This window comes from Pteropus medius, unplaced genomic scaffold (genome assembly GCF_902729225.1).
Source record: "Pteropus medius unplaced genomic scaffold, Ma_sr-lr_union100, whole genome shotgun sequence".
NCBI classification, from domain to species: domain Eukaryota; kingdom Metazoa; phylum Chordata; class Mammalia; order Chiroptera; family Pteropodidae; genus Pteropus; species Pteropus medius.
Window position 1 is genome coordinate 5,609,389 of NW_024344240.1, and position 21,803 is coordinate 5,631,191.

Here is a 21,803-nt window from a genome sequence, read left to right on the forward strand (position 1 = left end):
ACGTTGGCATTCAAAAGAAGATTAAATTTTCACGAGGCACTCAGAATCCTTCTCTGCCTGGAAAGTAGCTTCGCTACATCCAGGAGTGATTTGAAAACCTAAATACGTCTGGACCTCAACCAAAGGAGGTAGCGCAGGCAGTACCTCTCGGAGCACGTAGCCGGCCGCCCCGCCCCCAGGATCGCCCCACCCCAAGGGCGGAGCCCCTCTCGCCCCGCCCCCTGCGTAACCCGGATACACACCCACGCTACCCTTTCACCTCCCGGCGGTTGGCTAACGTGGACGTGAGACCCGCTGGCCCGCTGAGCAGCTGGGGCCGCGCCGCCTGGGGGAGTTGGGCCCGCGAGACAGCGACATTATCCTTTGCAGCGCGGCGCGGCCTTTACCAGAAAGGAGCGATGGGGCGCGGCGGCGCCGGGGAGCGGGCGCCGGTGTAGTCGGCGCGGCGCCTGGCCCGGGAGTGCGGCGGCGGCGGCGGGCGCGGGGAGGCCTCTGAGGGCCGCCGGCCCGAGCGCCCGGCCTCCGGCGCCATGGCCCCCATGGGCATCCGCCTGTCCCCGCTGGGGGTGGCCGTATTCTGTCTGCTAGGGCTCGGCGTGCTCTACCACCTCTACTCCGGCTTCCTGGCGGGTCGCTTCAGCCTCTTCGGCCTGGGCGGCGAGCCCGGCGGCGGCGTGGCGGGGCCTGTGGCCCCGGCGGACGGGGGCACCGTGGACCTGCGAGAGATGCTGGCTGTGTCGGTGCTGGCTGCCGTTCGCGGTGGCGACGAAGTGAGGCGCGTCCGCGAGAGCAATGTCCTCCATGAGAAGTCCAAGGGGAAGACGCGCGAGGGAGCCGATGACAAGATGACCAGCGGGGACGTGCTGTCAAACCGCAAGATGTTCTACCTACTCAAGACCGCCTTCCCTAACGTGCAGGTGGGTGCCGCGAACGCCGGGTACGGCGGGAGCGGACCGGCGAAGCGCTCGAGCCAGGGAGCGTGGAAGCCTTGGAACGTGTCCCAGCACGTAGACTTGTCCCAACAGTCCCAGACCGTGGGGCTCTGGCTCCCATTTTACAGATGTGGATTGAGATTGAGACGCTCAAGGTCATACGGCTTGTGGAGGAGCCGGATGAGATTGCAGGCAGTCTGACTCAGGGCCCGTGCCCTTCTGCCCCCTTCTCGGGTGTCTGTGTGGCTTTGTACCTGAGATCAGGAACTCTGGGTTCTGGGTGGGCTTTCATGTCAAAGGCTGAGAAAGTTAACTTCACTCCCTGCCTCAGGTTTTTCTGTAAAATGAGAGGCTAGAACCTCTCTAGCCTTCCTTGATTTAATTACTGAAAGGGTTGTGACTGTTGTGACACTGGTTTTCTGACTGATCTGCCAGGAGCCAACTGAAGGCCAAGAACTGTAGAAGTGTTGCTGTGGAGCTGTTAGTATGCAGGGCTTTCGTTGGGGGTATGCTCATGAATTACTTTAGCTGTAGTGTTATCAGGACCCTCTTAATGGTATAATTTTGGGAGCCCTTAAAGGAAGTGTTTGGAAGTATATTTTCCAGCAACTTTAATTCAACCATCTATCTATGTCTTATTTACTGCAGAAAATAAGAATTGAAGGGCATTTGCCTTTTCTTTGGGTAGGTTTCTGGTAAGGAATTGATATTTTCTTAGAGAAATCCAGACATTTGGGATTGCTGTTAATACTTTACTTCAGTGGAGTTGCTGTTGAATGAATAAAGCTTTTAAAAATGTATTACAATTCCGGAGGAAGAGCTCAACATAGTGTAGCAATACTTTATATATTTAAGTCTTCATTCATGGAACTGTAGCCTTTGGTTCTTGGGAAGAAAAATTGTTTCCAATGGAATTTAATTAATTAGATAAACAGCGAAATATAACCCCTGGCTTCTTTGGAAGGTATCTGACTTTTTACTGTTCTTAGAAGAGTTAGGAGAGTATTGTCATTGTAGAATTACATGTCTTATGTGACCATCCCTTTAGTCTATCATATTAATGCTGTGGTTTTCTTTCTTCCTCTTTCTCCCCACCCCCCAACTTTTTTCCTTTTTTCCTTTTTTTTTTTTGCAGCAGGAAGGAACATCGCCTTTCATATCATGAACTCCAAATACCTGATGTAATTTGCACAAGAATTATTAAACAGAACTCCACATTTTCACTTTTTCTTTTGCCCTACCGTCATTGTCAGCACAGATAATATTTATATGTGTTTGCATCTACATGTGAGACGTGCTTATAAAATGTATTTTTCTCTTCTCTAAAACACAACGTTCTAGACTTTGTAGAAGAAACAGGAGTATCAGAGAAGTTGATGTGTAATAGTTATAATAGTAGTAATAGTAACAATATATTGAGTGTATTTTAGGTGTCCAGATGCTGGCGACACAGGACTTCCTTTGATCCTCACAGCAAGTTTAAGAAGTAAATTTTCTTGATACCTACTTTACAGATGGGAAATCTGAGGCTCATGATATAAACAGAGTTTATATCAACTATCTAGCTGTTCATTTTAGCTAGATCTTTAGGAGATTACTTAAAACAAAACTTAAAGAATGATTTCCCCAGGGGAAACAAAATTGCAGAAACTTAAAAGCAATAATAGTGAAATATAGCAAGCAGAGTTGAAGGTTTTTTTAAAGGTAAAGACAAAAATATTCTTAAATATTGAAAACATGTATCTCTGTGTGCATTTGTGTTTGCATACAAACTGCACCCCAGCCATGCCAAATCTTTTGCCTTGGGTAACTTCCACAGGATTCCGAATTTGCTTTTATACCTATTAGCAAATGCTGAGGGAATAGCTGCCAAGGGTCTTGAGCTGCATTTTATGAAACAAAAGCTAAGCTTTTTGAATTGCAGATGTTGAAGTCACTGCTTTTATACAAAATAACGTTTTGTTTTCTCCTGATTGTATGAATGTTTGCGTGTACATCTTAGTATACATCTTGGATGATGATTGGTGGAATAGAGTAGGTTATGTTCATTTATACAATGGCAAAATAGGGTGGTGTCATGTTGAGCTATCACGTTTTGTCACTATGTTGTTAGATTAGAGGCGATATGTTATAGCCGGCTAAGTAAAGGCTCAGCCCTAGATTCTTTTCTTCTTTCCTCTCCCCCAACATTCAAAAGAATAGTCTTAAATGTCCGGTCATTTTTGAAGCCTCACCTGAAATTTTTTGGTAAGGAACTTAAATCTCATTCAGTTTACTTCCTTATGGAAAATCAGCATTGAAAAGCCACACTCTTTTATCCTAGTGCCCTGTGCAAATAGAGGGAGGTCTCTTTTCTCCCATGGCTTTCCTATCGCGAATAAGATGCTTGAGCTCTCCTATTTAACGTTCACCCTTCAGTGAAAGGATATATACCAAACAGGTGTCACTGTAGAGCACTCAACTGGGGACAATTTTGCCCCCAAGAGACATTTGGCAATGTCTAAAGCTTGTTGTTTGTCACATCTGGGGGTGGAATGCTATTGGCATCTAGTAGGTAGAAAGTAAACAACCCACAATGCATAGGATTGCCCCCCATAACAAGGAGTTATCTAGTCTAATTTTTCAATTTGTGCCCAGGTTGAGAAGCCCGACTCTTGAGAAGTGAGTATTGTACTAAGAAAACTCAAGTTTGACCTAGGATCCCTGGATATCCTTTTATTCAACCTTTCTTCTGTCAGGGATCTTGGGAGAGATCTCAAGGCAGCAGTTCTCTCCCTAAACACATTGGCAATGCTTGATTTTACTGTGTGAAAATAATAGTAACTGCAGCCATTTATGAGACACTGTGTTGCATTATATCCTTGTGGATAAGGATGAAAATGAAGGCTGAAGATACTTTCTTGCAGTGGATTTGCAGACAAAGAACAAACAAACTTAGATTTTTAGTTTTGATTTAAAGTAAAGGGAATTCTGTTTGAGAGGCTCCTGTCTTCAGCTTGTTCAAAGTGTTGACAGTGATTTATTTGAAGAGAAAACATGATACTCCATGCTGGTAGGAGCAGCTTGAGTCAGTGCCTTCCTTGACTTCAAGGATGGGAATTAAATTCTTTCAACAGAATTATTCACTGGAAAAGTTTGAGAAGTTCAAGTATAGTGCAAAGAACACTTGCCTTGTCATCCTGCTCATTCTCCAGTTTAGGTCATCCTGGCCACTTGTTTATCTTCTTTGAGTTACAGTTTCCTCTCATAAATTTGAGATAAGTAATAACGTGGTAATTAGTGCAGGCGTGAGTGTTGCAGACAGAGAAAGTCTTCAAGGCTGCTGACCCAGTAGAGGTGGTACTGTGGTAAGTTAAAGTAGCCTGATGAGTCTGAATCAGAGGCACATGGGAGAATTACCGTGGAAACAATTAGGAAGGTAGGCAGGAGTTATATTGTTTTCCAAGTTCAAACAAGTTTGGACCTAATCTTTAGTTTAATCCTAGAGTACTAAACGAAGGCCAGATTTACCTGACTTTTCTTGAAGCCTACAATATGCTATAGTTTGTTTGGGCTTTGGGCCTTTAGAAGTGATGAGACCAGTTAGCAAACCATTAAAATAGGCTCTGTGAGAGATGAGGATCAGAACTTGGGCAATGGGAAAGTTATACTTAGCTTGTTCTACTAGCTAACATTTATCTAGTCTTCAATAAATGTCAAGCACTGAATTAAGCTTCTATTACCACTATTTACTTTTGACAAAAACATAGGAAGCTAACTACTGTTGCTTCCATTTTGCAGATAAAGAAATTGGAGAGACTGAATAATTTGCCAAAGTTTACACAGCTAGAAAATAATCTTGTGCTCACTGGGATTCATTCAATGGTCTGAGAATCAGCTCTAATTCTGTACGTAAGGTAGTATAGGAGGTGTAACTAAAGTGTACTCTTAACCACAGTGTTTTGAATGCTTAGAGAATGGTTTAGAGGGAGTAGACCAGTTAGAGGCTTTTTGAGAGATGACACAGTTTGAATCGGAGTTATGGTTGTAGAGAAGATAGATATGGAAGGATATGAGAGACTTTCTAGGGATATGTCAAAAAATAACTCTATTTCTGGCTTTCACAACTGGTATTTTGCTGGTGATGAAGGGGTGTGGGATGTGACAAGTACAAGGAGGCAGATTTTGAGTGCCATGTTAGACTTGTTAAGTTAGAGGCGCCTTTGATATGTTCAAGGGGACATGTTAAGGAGGTGGTTGAATATATGGGTCTGAAGCTCTGAAGAGACGTTTGAATTAGATATACAGATTTGTGAGTCATCAGTGTTGTAATATTAATTGAAACCAGTTGTGGACAGGATTGCTTAGTGAAAGAATACTGTGTGAAAGGGTAAGATGAGGGCCTAGGACTAATGAAAATAATCATTTAACGCAACAACAATAGCAGCCAACTTTTATTAACTGCTTACTCTGTGTTAAACACTGTACTGTTTGTTTGTTTTACCTTTTGTATTTCATTGATTTATCCAGAGAACCCTATAGAGAAATATATCAACCACTTTTTAGCAATGGGTAACTGCCGCTCAGAAAGATTACATTACTAGCTTAGGTAAGTCTTATACCAAACACCCAATAAATCAAGGAGCTGGAATTCTGATGATAGAACACATACTCTTAATAATGGTTCTATATATAGGTCATTGGCAAACTTCGTGAGAGATTGCTTAGTATCTTAATGGAAAGGAAGCAAAATTGAAAAAGCTAAAGGTAAGGAAATGAAGACAGTGAGTAAAGACAAGTCCTTAAAGAAATTGGGCTTCTAAGGAACTTGGTTAGGGTGTTATGTGAACTAAGAAAGGTCTATGGATTTTTTTTTTTTTTTTTGGTATATTTTTAAGATGTGAGATGCTAGAGCATGTTTAATTATAGGAATATATTTAAGAGATGGTAGTTAGTTGATAATAAAGTCTTCTGAAAAGGTAGAAGGAGAATAAGGCAAGAGCAATGTTCATCCATTTAGAAAACAGTTATTGAATGCCTGCTATGTGATAGGCACAGTGTGAGGCATTACATCCAAAATTTTATTGGGATTTAATGATTTATGGAAAAAATTCAGTAATTGGTACCTTCTTAAGGCATTAACCAAAAACCTCTTTAACCCCAAAGTAACTGAACTGTAATATAAATAGCATTAATAATGTTTTGGTGTCTTGATTTCTTATTCTTCAATTCCTTGTTGAGGACTTGGAGAGACAGGCAGTAGTAATAAGGGGAAGAGAGGAGATTGAGTGAAAAAAGGATTATGGTGAAGAAATGAAACTATATTAGTGAAGAATGATGTTGTCAATCAAGAAGTTATTTATTTAGCTCCTATTATTAAGGCAAGTACAAATGTCCTGAAGCCGAGGGACCAGAAGACCAGTCAGCCTGGATGCAGTGAATAAGGGTGTGTGCAGAGAAAGTTTCTGCTGGGGCCAGATCACTAGGCCTTGCCTTGTAGATGATGGTAAGCAATCCGGATCTTATCTGTGTGAAATGAGAAATCATTGGAAGATTTTAAGCAGGGAGTGGCATCATCCGATTTAGGAAGATGCCAGGTTGCTGGGTTGAAAAGGGAAGCTGCATAAAAGCAGTGATTTTGTCTATTTTGTTCATTATATCTCAGTACCCCAAACAGTTTAGAATATGTAGTCATTAAATAGTTGTTGAATGAAAGACTGAATCAGGTAATGAAAAGCACCATAGGAGTCAAGAGCAATCAGAGGCTAGGTGGCAGTTTTAACCAGGATGTACTTAGTATACATAGTGACATGTACTTAGAATTGGGAGGTAGAATTTCTAGGATGTACTACTACTTGATTGAATGTAGAATGTAGAAAAGAATTGAGGAAGACTTAATGGTTTTGACCTTTGCACCTTATGTAAGGTCATTTACAATGGCGGGTAGGGGATTTATTAAATTTGTAGTTGTGTAGCGGTAGTGCCAGGGTATAAATAGTTGTGCAAAAGCAGATGCAGGTAATTGTGCTGATGATATTGTTCTCTTGCTTCAATTTTTTTTCTCCCCTAGCCTGACTTTCAGTGAAGATCTTTTCAAATACGAATTCAGTTGAAAGGATATAGAGAGGCTGACTTGAATTCTGAGAAGCAGTAGTTGCCACTCAGACTTCACACTGCATTTTTGTAAACTATAGTGATCAAGATCTGGGAAATACTTTTTGTTTTCTGGGAGTCACTTTTATTTGTTTTAAGTTTATTCTGTGATTTTTTCATGGTTTTACTCTTAAATTTATTCATCCAAGTTAGCCTGGCATTGTCATTGAGTATGGGCCCTAAAGTGAAAATACTTTAAAGTGACGTCTACAAGATCGCAGAAGAGGACTTCTCTCATAGAACGTGGATTTTGGGCATTACCCATAGATAAGAACACCTTTGTGGGAATCTGGTAGTCCAGTAGAGAAGTTCCAGCACACCAGTATGGCAAAGAAATCCGAAAATAGATGCACTGAAGAGAATAAAACAAACATTTTCATTTTGCTCCCTCAAGGTGGCAATGAATGAAATTTAAAATGCAAAATAGAATCAGCAGAATACTTGATCAAGCAGAAGAAAGTGTCTGTGAACTTAAAAACAGATCATTTGAAATTATTCGGTCAAAGGAGAAAAAAAGAACTAAAAAAAAATGAAGAAAGCCTATATGGATTTTGGAGCACCATCAAATGAAACTAATCACATTCTGGGAGTTCCAAAAGGAGAAAAGAAACAGAAAGGGGCAGATAGTTTATTCAAAGAAATAATGGTTGAAAACTCACCAAATCTGTGGAGAGAGATGGACATCCAGGTTCATGAAGCTTGTAGGTCCACAAACAGATTCAACTCTAAGAGGACTTTATTAAGACACATTATATTAAAACTGTCAAAAATCAGAGATGGAGAGGATTTAAAAGCATCAAGATCTAACAGACATATCCAGATCATTCCACCCAACAGCAGTAGAATATACATTCTTGCTAAGAGCACGCAGAATATTCTCCAGGATAGATCATATGTTATGTCAGAAAACAAGTCTTAACAAAATGAAGAGGATTGAAATTATATCAAACATCTTTTTTTGACTACAATCATGTAAAACTAGAAGTCAATAACAGGAAGAAAGCTGGACATTTTACAGATATGTAAAAATTAAACAGTATATCCCTGAACAACCAATGGGTCAAGGAAAAAACAAAAGGGAAATGAAAAAAATTTTGAAATAAACAAAAATGGAAGCATAACAGCAAAGCTGTGCAGCAAAAGCAGTTCTTATAGGGCAGTTCATAGTGATAAATGCCTACATGGAGAAAAAAGATCTCAAATAACCTAACTTATACCTCAAGGAATTAGAAAAAGAACAACCAAAATTAGCAGAAGAAAGGGAATAACAAAGACCAGAGCAGAAATAAATAAAAACTAGAAAGACAACAGAAAATATCAACTAAGAGTTGGTTTTTTGAAAAGATAAAATCAACAAACTGTTAGCTAGGCTAAGATAGAGAAGATGTAGATATGTAAATTTAGAAATGAAAGCCTGGACATTATGCCTGAGACTGATGCCTGAGACTGCAAAATATAGAGGATCATAAGAGACTACTATACACAATTGTACTTCAACAGACTGGATAACCTATTAGAAATGGATAAATTTCTAGAAACATACAACCAACCGCTACTGAATCATTAAGTAGAGTATCTGAATAGGCTAGTCACTAGTAAGGAGACTGAATCATTAATCAAAAATCTCTCCACAAAGAAAACTCCAGGACTAGATAGCTATTTAGGAGTGAATCCTACCAAACATTTAAGGAATAATTAATACCAATACCTCTCAAATTCTTCCAAAAAATTGAAGAAGATGGAACACTTCCAAACTTAATCTGTGAGAACAGCATTACCCTGACACCAAAGCCAGACAAGTGCCCTGCAAGAAAAGGAAATGACCGGCCAATATCCCTGATGAACATGCATGCAAAAATCTTCAACAAAATAACTAGCAAGCTGAATTCAGCAGGACGTTACAAGTATCGTACACCCTGATCAAGTAAGATTTATCCCTGGGATATAAGGATGGTTCAGCATACACAAATCAACGTGATAACACTACATCAACAAAATGAAAGATAGAAATCATATGGTCATCTCAATAGGTACAAGAAAGGCATTTGATAAAATTTAACATTCTTTTATGATAAAAACTCCTAGTATATTATATATAGAAAGAATATACCTTAACATATTAAAGGTCATATATGATAAGCCCTCAACTAACCTACTCAGTGGTGAAAAGCTAAAAGCTTTTCCTCTCATCAGGAACAAGAGAAGGATGTCCATTCTCACTACTTCCATTCAGCATTAGTACTAGAAGTCCTAGCCAGAGCAATTAGGTAGGTAAAAGAAATAAAAGGTACCAAATTGGAAAGGAAGAAGTAAAATTGTCTCTGTTTGCAGTGACATGATTTTATATATAGAATACCTTAAACATTCCACCAAACTACTGTTAGAACTAATAAATGAATTCAGTAAAGTTGCAGAGGATACAAAGTCAACATAGAAAAATCATTTGTGTTTCAAAACAATGAACTATCTGAAAGAGACATAAAGAAAACAAACCCATTTACAGTAGCAGTAAAATAATAAAATACTTTGAAACAAATGTAACCAAGTTAGTGAAAGACCTGTATACTGAAAACTATAAGACATTAATGAGAGAAACAAGACACAAATGAATGCAAAGATATCGCATGTCCTTTGGAAAAATTAATATTGTTAAAATGGCCGTACTACCCTAACCAATCCACAGATTAAGTGTAATCCCTAGCAAAATTATCGTGGCATTTTTTCAAAGACACAGAGCAAACCCTTCTAAAAATCGGTAAGACGCCAAAGCAATCTTAAGCAAGAAGAACAAAGATAGAGGCATCACACTTTATGATTTCAAATTATATTCCAAAGCTAAAGTAATCAAAACAGTATTGTTGTGGCATAAAAACATACATATAAACCAGTGGAATTGAATATAGAGTATAAATTCAACTAATCTCTGACAAGATACCCAAGAACATACCATGGGGAAGAGGTAGTCACTGGTGCTGGGAGGATTGGTTATCCATGTACAGAAGAAACTGGACCTTTGTCTTACACCACTCAACAAATATTAATTCAAAATGGATTAAAGATTTAAATGTAAAATCTGAAACCATAAAGCTCCTCGACATTGTTCTTAGCAGTTTTTTTCAGGTGGGGGTGGGGGAGGTGCATTTGACACCAAAACACAGAAGACAAAACCAAAAATAAACAAGTAGGACAACATCAAACAAAAGCTTCTGAACAGTAAAGGAAACAACCAGCTAAATGAAAAAGCAACCTATGGAATGGCAGAAAATATTTGCAAACTATATATTTGCTAAGGGATTAACATATAAAACATTTAAGGAACTCATTCAACTCAATAGCAAAAGAATAATCTAGTTTAAAAATTAGCAATGGACCTCAATAAATATTTTTCCAAAGAAGGCATATAAATGGCCATCAGGTACATGAAAAGATGCTCAGCATCACTTCTTATCAGGGAAATGAAAAAACCAAAACCACAATGAGCTATCACTAAACATTCTTCAGGATGGCTATTATCAAGTAGACAAGAGATAAACATCGTCAAGGATATGGAGAAAAAGGAGCCCTTTAACACTGTTGAGAATGTTAAATTGGTACAGCCAATATGGAAAACAGCGTGGAGGTTCTTCAAAAATTTTTAAGAAACAGAACTATAATCCAGGAATCTCATTTTTGGGTATAGAGCTGACTGAAATAAAATCAGTATCTTGAGGAGATAACTGCACTGTTGTGTTTATTATGTTATATTCATGATAGCCATGATATGGAAACAACAGGACAATAAGTGTGTGTTGATGGATGAATGAAGATATGTACACACACACACACACACACAAAATGGGATGTTATTCAGCTATTAAAAGGAAGGAAAGCCTGCCTTTTGGGAAAACATAGGTAGACCTGGAGGGCATTATGTTAAGTGAATTAAGCCAGACAGGGTATCACTTATGTGTGGAATCTTAAAAAAAAGAAAAAAAGGACTCAGAGAAACAATGTAGAATAGTGATTGCCAGAGTTTAAAGGGTGGGGGAAATGTGGAGCTGTTGGTTAAAGGGTGCACATTTATGCCATAATTAAGAAAGTTCTGAGAATCAAACATAAAGCAAGGTGACCATGGTAAATAATAGTGTATAGTTGACATTTGCTTCAAGAATAAATCTTAAGTGTTTCTCACACACACACACACACACACACACGTAAATAGATGAGGTGATGGCTGCATTCAGTAACTTAATTGTGGTAATCATTTTACAATGTATGCACATATCAAATCATCATGTTGTACACTTTAAGCATATACAGCTTTATTTGTCAATTATACCTCATCAGAACTGTAATGGGGATCCAAAATACAGCACCAGTATTAATCTAGCATTAAATAAGTCTTGATATTTGATAAAGGAAGTCACTCCACCATCATAGTCTCTTTTTTTTTTTCTCTCTAAAGTGTCATGGGTTTTGCTGGCTTTTTGCTGTTGTATTGAATTAAATTGTCATGTAAATTTTTTTAAATGGCTTGTCTTCATTCTAAGAAGGAGTAAAAAAATTGGAGTTTCATTAAATCTGTAGTTTACTGATGCGAAATTGACATCTTTACCATGTTATAAAAGTCATTGGTGTTTTTAAATATAGTTTAATTTTCTTGATAGTGTTTTTACAAAATCTTGCATACATTTATTTTCAGGTAATTTATTTCTGTTGCTAGGTTTCTTTTTTTATGTTAAATATTTTTAATATTTATTGCTGGTGTATGAAAATGCAGTTGATTGATAATTATTGATCTTATATCTAGAAACTTGGCTGTATTCAGTTATTAAGTCTATAATTTATCCACAAGTTCTTCTGGATTTTCTCAGTAATCGGTCACCAATTACACATTATGATTTTGCTTCTACCTCTCCCCATGCCCCCACCCTTCGTTAGTTTTCTGCAATGACTAGGTCTTTCTGCATGTTGTTAATAGTGGCTACGATGGAGGGCAACTGACTGTGTCATGCCTGCAGGGTCCTTCACCATCTGGCTTCCATTACTGTCTGGCTCAGCCTCTTCTTGGCTCACTCATTCTAGCCATGCTTGGCTTCCTGCCGTGCTCCAAAGACACCAAGCACATTCCTGCCTCAGGGCCTTTGCATTTTTAATTCCATGGGCTGGAATGTGCTCCCTTCCTTCCTTCTTGCCTTCATTTATTTTTCACTTCACCTGATTTTGACTTTTTTTTTATGGCGACATTGGTTAATGGAGTTCAATAAGTTTTAGGTGTATAATTTAACAATAAGGCATATGTATATTGCATTGTGTGTTCATCTCCCATAGATTTCTTTCCGTCACCACACATTTAACCCCTTTTACCCCATCTGCCTCGCTCCTCCCCTCTCCCCTCTGGTAACCACTTGTCTATTGTTCACGTCCATGAGTCTCAGTTTTAGATGCCTGCAAGTCTCACTTCTTTTAGATCTTCATTCTGCTGTCACCTTTTCAGTGTGGCCTTCCTTAGCTACCCTGTCTTTTAAAAATAACCAACTAACAACTACTTAATTGCAGTATATTTTACATATCGTATAATTTGCCCATTTCAGATATCTAGTTCAGTAGTTTTTTTGTAGACTTGCTGAGTTGTGCAACCATCGTCATTAATCAGTTTTAGAACATTTTCATCACTCTAATAATATCCTTGTGCCTATTTACTGCTAATCCCTGTTCTGCCCCCTGCCACAGGCAACCACTAATCTACTGACACCATAGATCTGCCTTTCTAGACATTTCCCATAAATGTAATCATCTAGTATGTAGTCTCTTGTATCTGCTCCCTTCACTTAGCATAATGTTTTGGGTTCATTAATGAATCAGTACTTTATTTCTTTTTACAAATCAGTACTTCATTTCTTTTTATGGCTGAATAATATTCCATTGTATGAATGTACCACATTTTGTTTATCCATTCATCAGTTGATTGACATTTGATAGTTTCCACTTTGGGGCTATTGTGAGCAATAATCCTAGAGTAATCCTTCTGTTCTCCTACAACATACTTCTCTTCTTCCCTACTTAATTTTCTCCTCCATACTACTCTCCAGCATACTACATGGTTTACTTATTTATCACTTATCTCCTTCACTAGAATCTAAGCTCCACAAGGGTAGAGATGTTTGTCTCACATTGATCACTGTTGTACATTATGACTTGACACTGTTTCCGGCACATAGTGAGCAATCAGTAAACATTTGCTAAATCAATAAAGGAAAAAGTGCATGGATGAATTGAATGTTTAACTATACACTGTACTAAAATATTTTAGGATTTAAGTGGCCTTGTGTTTCAGGAATATTACTATCATTAACCTCTTCTATGACAATTTGGGATATTTCAGGGTACTTTAACAGAGATTGCTGATAGTTGTAGGGTTTTTGCTCATGTACTGTCATTGTTATAATCACTCTGACACTGTAGTGGCATTGCATTCAATATAAACACATCGATCTGCTCTGGAAAGGGAGCTCGTCAGCACAGTAACATCCTGCTTCTTTCTTCGATGCTTACTTTCTCTGTATTCTCTATATTTGGATTCTTCGTCTTGCTTAGACAACAAGCTAAGCTGGCATACCAGATTGGAAAGTAGTTGAAGACAAGATGTAGCTGTAATTTCTTTTACATGTAGTTTCATTTTGTAATGAAATGCCTCAAAATAAATAAAAGTACTGCTTTACCTACTTTCAGTTCATGTGTTTTTGTCTGAAATGTTTTTCTCATGCATGCCTTCTCAGGTAGTGATTTATTCTTTCAAAATTTTTTAACTGTCAGCTATTTTTGATGCAGATAAATACAGAGGAACATGTGGATGCATCCGATCAGGAGATTATCTTATGGGATCATAAAATTCCTGAAGACATCCTGAAGGAAATAGCTACCCCTAAAGAGGTACCAGCAGAAAGTGTTACTGTCTGGATTGACCCACTCGATGCTACACAGGAATATACAGGTAATTTTAAGTTTATCTCAAAGTTTAGATTGCCGTTATATATCAGGGAACCAGAATGAAGGCAGGTGATATTATACGTGGTGGTAGATATTTTACCAATCTAAGACAACTTTTCCAATTAGATTTTAAGACTGAGAGATGGATTAATGCAATGTCATGTGAACCATTTGCACTGGATAATTTATTCTCAGTGCCCCGCCCCCCGCCAAACCACTGTAGTTATGCCATACTCTCTCATCAGTTATAGTGGCTTGCTATGTCACTGATTCTTCAGTGAAGGGAAGATTTTAGCAGTCACAACAAAATGGTTCTTATTTGACATCTACTTATTGAGGTGTTTATTTATTGTGGTATATATTATTGAGGTATTTATATAGCCAGAATATAATACCTGTGATAGAATTTTGATTTTATTGCATTTATATCTATCATTGGAATTTAAAATAGTAAACCCTAGGCACTAAGAGAGCAAGTATTTAGCAAAACAGAGAATTACCACCCCCATCCCATTTTCATTCTTTTTACCTAGTCCTAGCTCAGATTTCATTTCTGTGGATCCTCTCTTAGGCCTACTAATTCCTGCCTTTTCTCTGTTTTCTTGGTGTGTGTGTGTGTGTGTGTGTATATATATATATATATATATATATATATGTTTATATATTTGTATTCCTTCAAATGGTAAGTTCTCTGAATGTAGGGGCTTCTGCTTTTTCACCTTTGTGCTTAAGCTTTGTGCTTAAGCTTTGAACTTGACCCTTTGACACTTGATAGCTATAAACTGTTTGGAGAACAGGAATAGGATACTAGATGTGTATATCTAATAACGACTGAAATTATAAAACAATATTTTGTAGGAGTACATAATAGAAATAGAGAATATCCAGGGGTTTATTTATAAAAGAGTTTTCTTTAAACTGAGACTGGCCTGATCATATAATAGTGATAATATATAGTGAGTACATCCCTTGTGCAGGGGCTATTCTAAGTGCTTGATTTTTAAATTTAATGCTAAAATTAAAAATTATTTTAATTTATACCTAAAGGTGGGTTCTTAACTACATGGTCTGTATTTTACAGATGAGGAAACTGAATTTAAATAATTTCCTCAAAGATATGCAGATAATAAAATGGCAGGCTGGGAAAATAACCCAGGTAATTTGCTTACAAAACCAAAACTCAGCTACTTCCTTAAATTGGCTCTCATTGCTAGACAATTTTTGCTAGAGTTGTTGACTAAGAAAGACATTTCAAGTATATAAATTTTTAATAATTTTTAATAAACAAAATATAACATTGTATCCTGAATTTATATATGTACTTTGACGATTGCGTGTTTTGTTTGTTGGTCATTTTTTTCTCATAGAGGATCTTCGAAAGTATGTCACTACTATGGTGTGTGTGGCTGTAAACGGTAAACCTGTGCTAGGAGTAATACATAAGCCATTTTCTGAATATACAGGTAAGAAATATGTTAGAGTAAGAGTTAATGTTATTAAATCATTTGTCTCACACTTAACCATCCTGTCAGAATTTCAGAATTGTAGCTCAGTAATTATTAGAGTCAGTCCCCGTCACTGGATACAGTGAGGATTTTATTGTTGGTACTCATAATACTGACAGAGCAGAGCTTTCTAAACTTTCTTTAGAGGACAGAAACTGTTTAATGAAAATGAGAGATTCTTTGTGTGTGTTGATGAGCACAGCTGGTTATGGACTCCCCAGCAGCTGAGGACCTCTCTGTCTCTTTTGTGGTTTCTGGGAATAAGGACTCACTGAGGGTTTGACCTGTAAATTGTGTGAGTCACTTCAATTCACATTTCATTGATTAAAACATAACTAGAACCCAGCCACAAGAGGGACTAAGAAATGTAGTCTTTATTTTAGTAGTGGTCATCCAAGCTAAACTTCAGTGATCCGTCACACAGGGGAAATAGGGAAAGCATTGGGGTATAGTTTAACAGTAATGCTACGCTTAATACAGCTCGTGAAGGAGAGACATGGTTACTATTGGTATTCCCACTAAAGGTGAAAAAATGAAACTTGGAAATTTGGCACATTCCTCAAGCTCATCCAGCTAAATTAGTGGAGGAATCAACCCAGGAATTTTATGCAAATCACTAAATCACACCACTTTTATAATAATAACTCCATGATTCCTAACATTTGTATAGTATTTAACAATTTGCATTATACTTAATGTTATCTCATTTGAACTTTTCAATAGATAACTGTGACAAGCAAAATGTTATCATCTTTTTTAAGTAAATCATAAAAAGGGCTTAGCAGTTCTTACCATGAAAACCATACGGTTCAAAATGTTACTATAAGAGCTAACCACTCATTCCTGTCTTACATTTGTTTAGTATTTTCACAGTTTATGAAGTGCACTTACATGAATTCTTAGCCTCAAAACAACTCTAGAAAAAATATAAAATAGGAATTACAGTAGCTTTTTTAAAAATAAAAATAGAAAATGGGCATATAAAGTTAAGTACAGGCCTTTAGTCTTTGAAGCCCTCTCTTAGTCTCTTAACAGTCTCTCATTGCCTTTTCTATACCACTTAGGATTGCATTTTACTGCATGTAAAGTAAATCTGATTACAGTGGTTAAACAAGTAAAACAAGTAAGGGCTTTATGTTTCTCACCTAGTAAGACAGCCAGAAAGTAAGTAGGGTTTGTTCTATGGCTTTATGATACTGATAAGCACCTGACTCCTCTTTTCGTTTTTTGTGTTTTTTTTTTTATCTTTGAAAATGGCTTTTTGTTTGCGTGCTTACAAAGATGGGTGCTTACAGTTACCGTGGGTCTATTCTAGGCAGGAAGAAAGAGGGAAGAAGAGAGACAAAAGATCTGTGCCAGCTGTTCTTTGTATTAATTTGAAGCTCTCTTCCTCATCTCGTTGGTCAAATGTCACATGGCATCCTTAGCTGCAAACAGAGCCCACTACTCCAAAGAATCGGAACCATAGTAAAGGAAATTCGGAGGAAATTGACATTAGATAGACAAATAGATTCATGTTCTTTGGGCCCTAGTTTCCACATCTGTTTATTTTAGCAGGGAAAATTGGGATAATAAAATGCCAATTTAAAAAAATCTTTATTCCATAAGAATATGTATTTCTTCCCAATAGGCTTTCCTCCCTTAGAATAAAAAAGCCAAAGTCTCTAACTTAGGAGCAAGTCATGTTCCAAAAATGTCTTTGTAAGTTACTAATAAAATGCCCTTTCTTCTGTGATGCAGCTGACTAGCCCAGCATGCTAGAACATAAGGTGTTTGCTAGTCAGCAGACATTCCAAAAAAATCAGTAAATTCTGTTCCAGGATCAAAGGTTTGTTTGACTTATACACTCTTCTTGGACTATTTTCAGATCCAAACTATATTGATGTTAGCAGAGTACCAACTGTCAAATATTGTATGTTTACCAGAATTTAGCCACACTTGACTATAATGAACAGAAGGGAGATAATGTTGCTAGCAGTAGTTAGAGCAAAATTCATATCAGATTTAATTATAATTCATTCATTGAGTTTGAAATTTTAGAAGCAAGAGACATGAATAGTAATGTAATGAAGTGATGTATAAATGTATTAGTATATCCACTCTGAAAATTTGTAGCTATTAAAAATAAGTTATAATGTCTGAAGTTTGTAGCAAAGTACCACCCACTTTTTATTTCCTACTGGATTTTTTTTAAGCATTATCTTAGAATAAACACATTTTATTAGCTGTTATTTTACCTTATCACTATTTACCTCATCATCAGTCGTTAATATTTAAGCACTTTCTGTATTTTTAAGGCAATTGAAATAATTTTGTCCATACTGAATGTTTTGAGTTTATATAACATGACATATTTTTTGAAATAGTAAATTAGTAACTGTTACCTAAAATTATTCTGATATAATCTGAGCGATGCTCTCTATTCTCTTATACAATACTGACCTCTAGAGATATAACATTGTAAATTCACTTCTTAGTAAAACCATATTTTTTTGATCATTTCTAAAAAGAATTTAGAGGATTTTTTTCCTTTTATTTCTTTTTCCTAGACTTTTATTATGAGTAATTTCAAATAAAAAAATTATAATGAATTACTATATACAGTATCCCCCCCTTATTGCAGTTTTGTTTTTCTGTGGTTTCAGTTGCCTGAGATCAGCCAGTACAAAAATATTAAATGGAAAATTCCAGAAATAAACAATTCATAAATTTAAAATTGCTCTTCCTTATGAGTAGTGAAATTGCTCTTCCTTATGAGTAGAGATGAAATCATGTGTCATCCTGCTTCATTCCACCCAGGCTGTGAATCACCCTCTTGCCCATCCTTTTATCCACACCGTACATGCTGCCCACCTGTTAGTCACCTCTCGGTTATCAGAGAGAGACTGCTTTCACATAACTTTTATTACAGTATGTTGTTATAATTGTTCTATTTTGTTAGATATTGGTGTTAATCTTTTACTGTGTCTAATTTATAAATTAAACTTTTCATTCATATGTACGTATAGGAAAAAATCAATTTAAAAAGGGTTCTGTACTGTGCAGTTTAGGCATCCAGTGGGCGTCTTGGAACGTATCCCTCTTGCATAAGGACTGCTGGACTCTTTCATCCAGATCTAACAGTTGATAACATTTTTATATAGTTACTCTTTTTTCTTTTTTGGGGGAGAAGGTTGTGTACTTTAAAGAAAATTACAAAAATCATGACATTTTACTCCTATATATTTCAGTATGCATCTCTAAAGAAGGAACTTTCTATAGAACTGTACTATTAATATTATAATAACATTAAAAATTATTCCTAATCGATCCAATATTCATATTTTTCCCCAATTGTTCCTGTAGTGGAGTTTACAGCTGGTTACTTCAAACCAAGATCCAGTCAAGTGACAAGTATTTCTTTTGATTGTTAGGTCACTATGTTACATTCTCTTAAACTAGAACAACCCCCAGCCCCCTTTTCCCCATGACATTGACTCCTTGAGGAGACCAGGCCAGTCTTCATAGAATGTCCTGCCTTTTTGAGTCTTCTCTTTCCTCAGAGTGTCGTTTAACTACTTTTACATCTTTTCTTACAAAGTACAAATTAATTCTGGAACCTCGATTGCATTAAGGTTAAGCATTTTTGTCAAGAATACATTGTAGATATTCTTCATGGACTTCCTACTGCATCATATTACATGTCATATAATAAATATCTTGTCTCCCTATTAATGACTCTAAGATGATTAAAATGGTCATGACCAGATCTCTGTTATAAAATTATTTTGATTCTATTTCTACAAACAGGTAATCTAGAGAGATTTTGACACAATTTGAAATTGAGATTCTATTAAACCTTTCATGTAATAGTATTAAGATCTATTAAAGATATAAAATGGGATTTTCTAATTCTTTTTTTTTTTCCCCTACATATCCTAGCTGTAATTCTATAAGGGAAATTTCTCTATGAACTGAAGTTATTTAACTTGAAATGTAGTAAGATAAATGCTTAACTCTTTCCCTTTACCGGTTTTCAAGTAAGGAGTTGGGGTGAAAACTATCTCCAGTGGAAACAAATAATTTTTGGTGGGGGAAGGTGGGGAAGAGCAGGCTTTCTCTTTTTTCTTTTTCTTTTTTTGGTAGTCTTATGATCTGATGGGATTTTTATATAGTCATTTTGATTCAACTATAGTTATATGAGTTAAATTTGTTTCGTTTTTGCTGTCATTGTTGCTCACTTTTACTAACACCTTAAAAAATACCATTACATCATCTTTTTTTTTTCTTAGATATTATCCGTTCGTTCTTTCCTACGAGGAACAATTAAGTCAGCTTATTTTGGCCTCCTTGACCACCATCCCATCTTAGTCAGTCATATCTTTTTAAATATTTATCTTTTTACTCTCTAACTCTTCATATTTAAATGATACTTGGATTCTCACCAGTCAACTATGAGATAACATTTGCTCACCTTTATTCTCCCACCTTTGTTAATGTCTTTGGTTTCCTCTTAAATTCACAGTTAAATTTATTCAGTGCTAACCAACAGTGCTTTTGCTGAGAGTTCCTCAGTCTTCACTTGATTGAATAAAGTTTTTCCTCAGTACCTCAGGAGTGCTAGCTAATGGATGTGACATTACCTGAGTTCTTACATGGGTAAAGCTTTTTCTATAGCCTTAGTGCTCGAAAGACCTCTTGGCTAGTTATAAAATCTTTGATTCGCCCTGTATTTATTTCCTAGGGATGCCATGATAGATGAACACAGACTGGGTGATTAAAACAATAGAAACTTATTTTCTTGCAGTTCTGGAGGTCAGAAGTCTGATATCAAGGTGTAAGCAGTGTCACTCTTTCTCTGAAGACTCACCGAAGGAATTCTTTCTTCTCTCTTCCAGCTTTTGGTGGCTCCAGGCCATTCCCTGGACTTCCTTGCTCTGTAGACACATTACTCCAGTCCGTGCCTCTGTGGTCATGTTTTTTTCTATGTATTTCTTTGTCTCTTATAAAGAACACCAGTCATTGAATTTAGGGCCCACTCTAATCCAGTATGACCGCAACTTTAATTATATCTGCAAAGACCCTATTTCTAAACGAAGTCACATTCTGAAGGTTCTGGGTAGAAATGAATTTTGGTAGGACACTCTTCAGCCCACTGTGCATTCTTTTTTCTTGGTTAACTAGTAGAAACTGGTAATCTGTACAGGTGCATGTTTATTTGTGTTGGCAAAAAGGCTGATAACCTAATTTTCTTTTCTTTTTAAGCGTCTTGGTCTTTTTGCCAGGAGGGCCAAATAACTTTCTCTTTAAAGTCTAATAATAGAACTATAACATATCTCAGATTCAGAGTTGGCATACTGGGCAAATGTCTATATAGTATGCCTCTCAGTGTGAACATTTAGGTATTCTTTTATTTCAGGGACATTTTCTCGATTCATAATTTTAAAAATTAGTTCTGTTTTATTATTTTGTTTTTCTTTTTCAGGGACTCCTAATATATGTTTGTTGACCTTTCTTTCACTGGCTTCCATATCTATCACTTTCTTTCTGGTCCCTTTTATCTATTAACTTGTTTCTCTTACTTTTTGCTTGTCACATTGCTTGCTATGCTTCCCGGTAAGTCTGTTGTCCTTTGTATATTCTGTGATTTAGCATTAAGTCTTCAGTGATTTTGCATTTTCAATTTCCTATGTTATATGAGTTTCCATTTCATATCTTCTTGTTCATCTTTTCTTGAGATTTTTTTATTTGCTTATTTCATAACATTCTTTTTTATTTATTGCTTGTTTATTTATTTTGAATCAAGTTAGAATGTTGTGTTATAGTTTTCCTCTGCTTTGTAGAAACTTTTAAGTAGCCCAAAGTGTTTTAATTTTCATTCTCTGTGTTTTGTGATTCTGTTTTTCAGTGGACACTTTTTATTCATATTTGGGCCAGCTACTGTGGAATCCAGTGGAGGATGGTGATTCCCAGTTCAGGAGTTTCCCTTTATGTTAGCATGAGAAAGGCATTATCTTTATTTTAGGCATCTTTTTTTGTTTTCACATTTCTTCTTGTTGGATCCTGTGTTGTTTCTGTAGAGTTTTATCTTCAACCCCTTCCTTCACTTTAGTTGTCTGCTGTCTTCCAGATCTTCTCTCTTTTGGAGAGACGTCCTAAAAATCCTAAAAGATGTCATGCGTCAGCCAGCGTCTTATTAAGATTTCACTCTTGGTTCCATGTCTTCTCCAAGCCTCTTTGTCTTCTCACTGCTCTATTGCCAAGTTTCCCGCCTGCTTTCAGTAAC

General features: G+C 36.8%; 1 protein-coding gene across 1 annotated transcript in view; it reads left to right on the forward strand.

Moving 5' to 3' along the window:
* Positions 1-256: 256 nt before the first annotated feature.
* The window catches only part of BPNT2 (3'(2'), 5'-bisphosphate nucleotidase 2), a 30,322-nt gene continuing 8,775 nt past the window's right edge, over positions 257-21,803 (forward strand). The window contains exons 1-3 of the mRNA XM_039868906.1: positions 257-917; positions 13,875-14,037; positions 15,401-15,496. Of these exons, the coding sequence (XP_039724840.1) occupies positions 531-917; positions 13,875-14,037; positions 15,401-15,496 (646 nt within the window). The 5' untranslated portion in view covers positions 257-530. The remainder of the gene's footprint in view (positions 918-13,874; positions 14,038-15,400; positions 15,497-21,803) is intronic.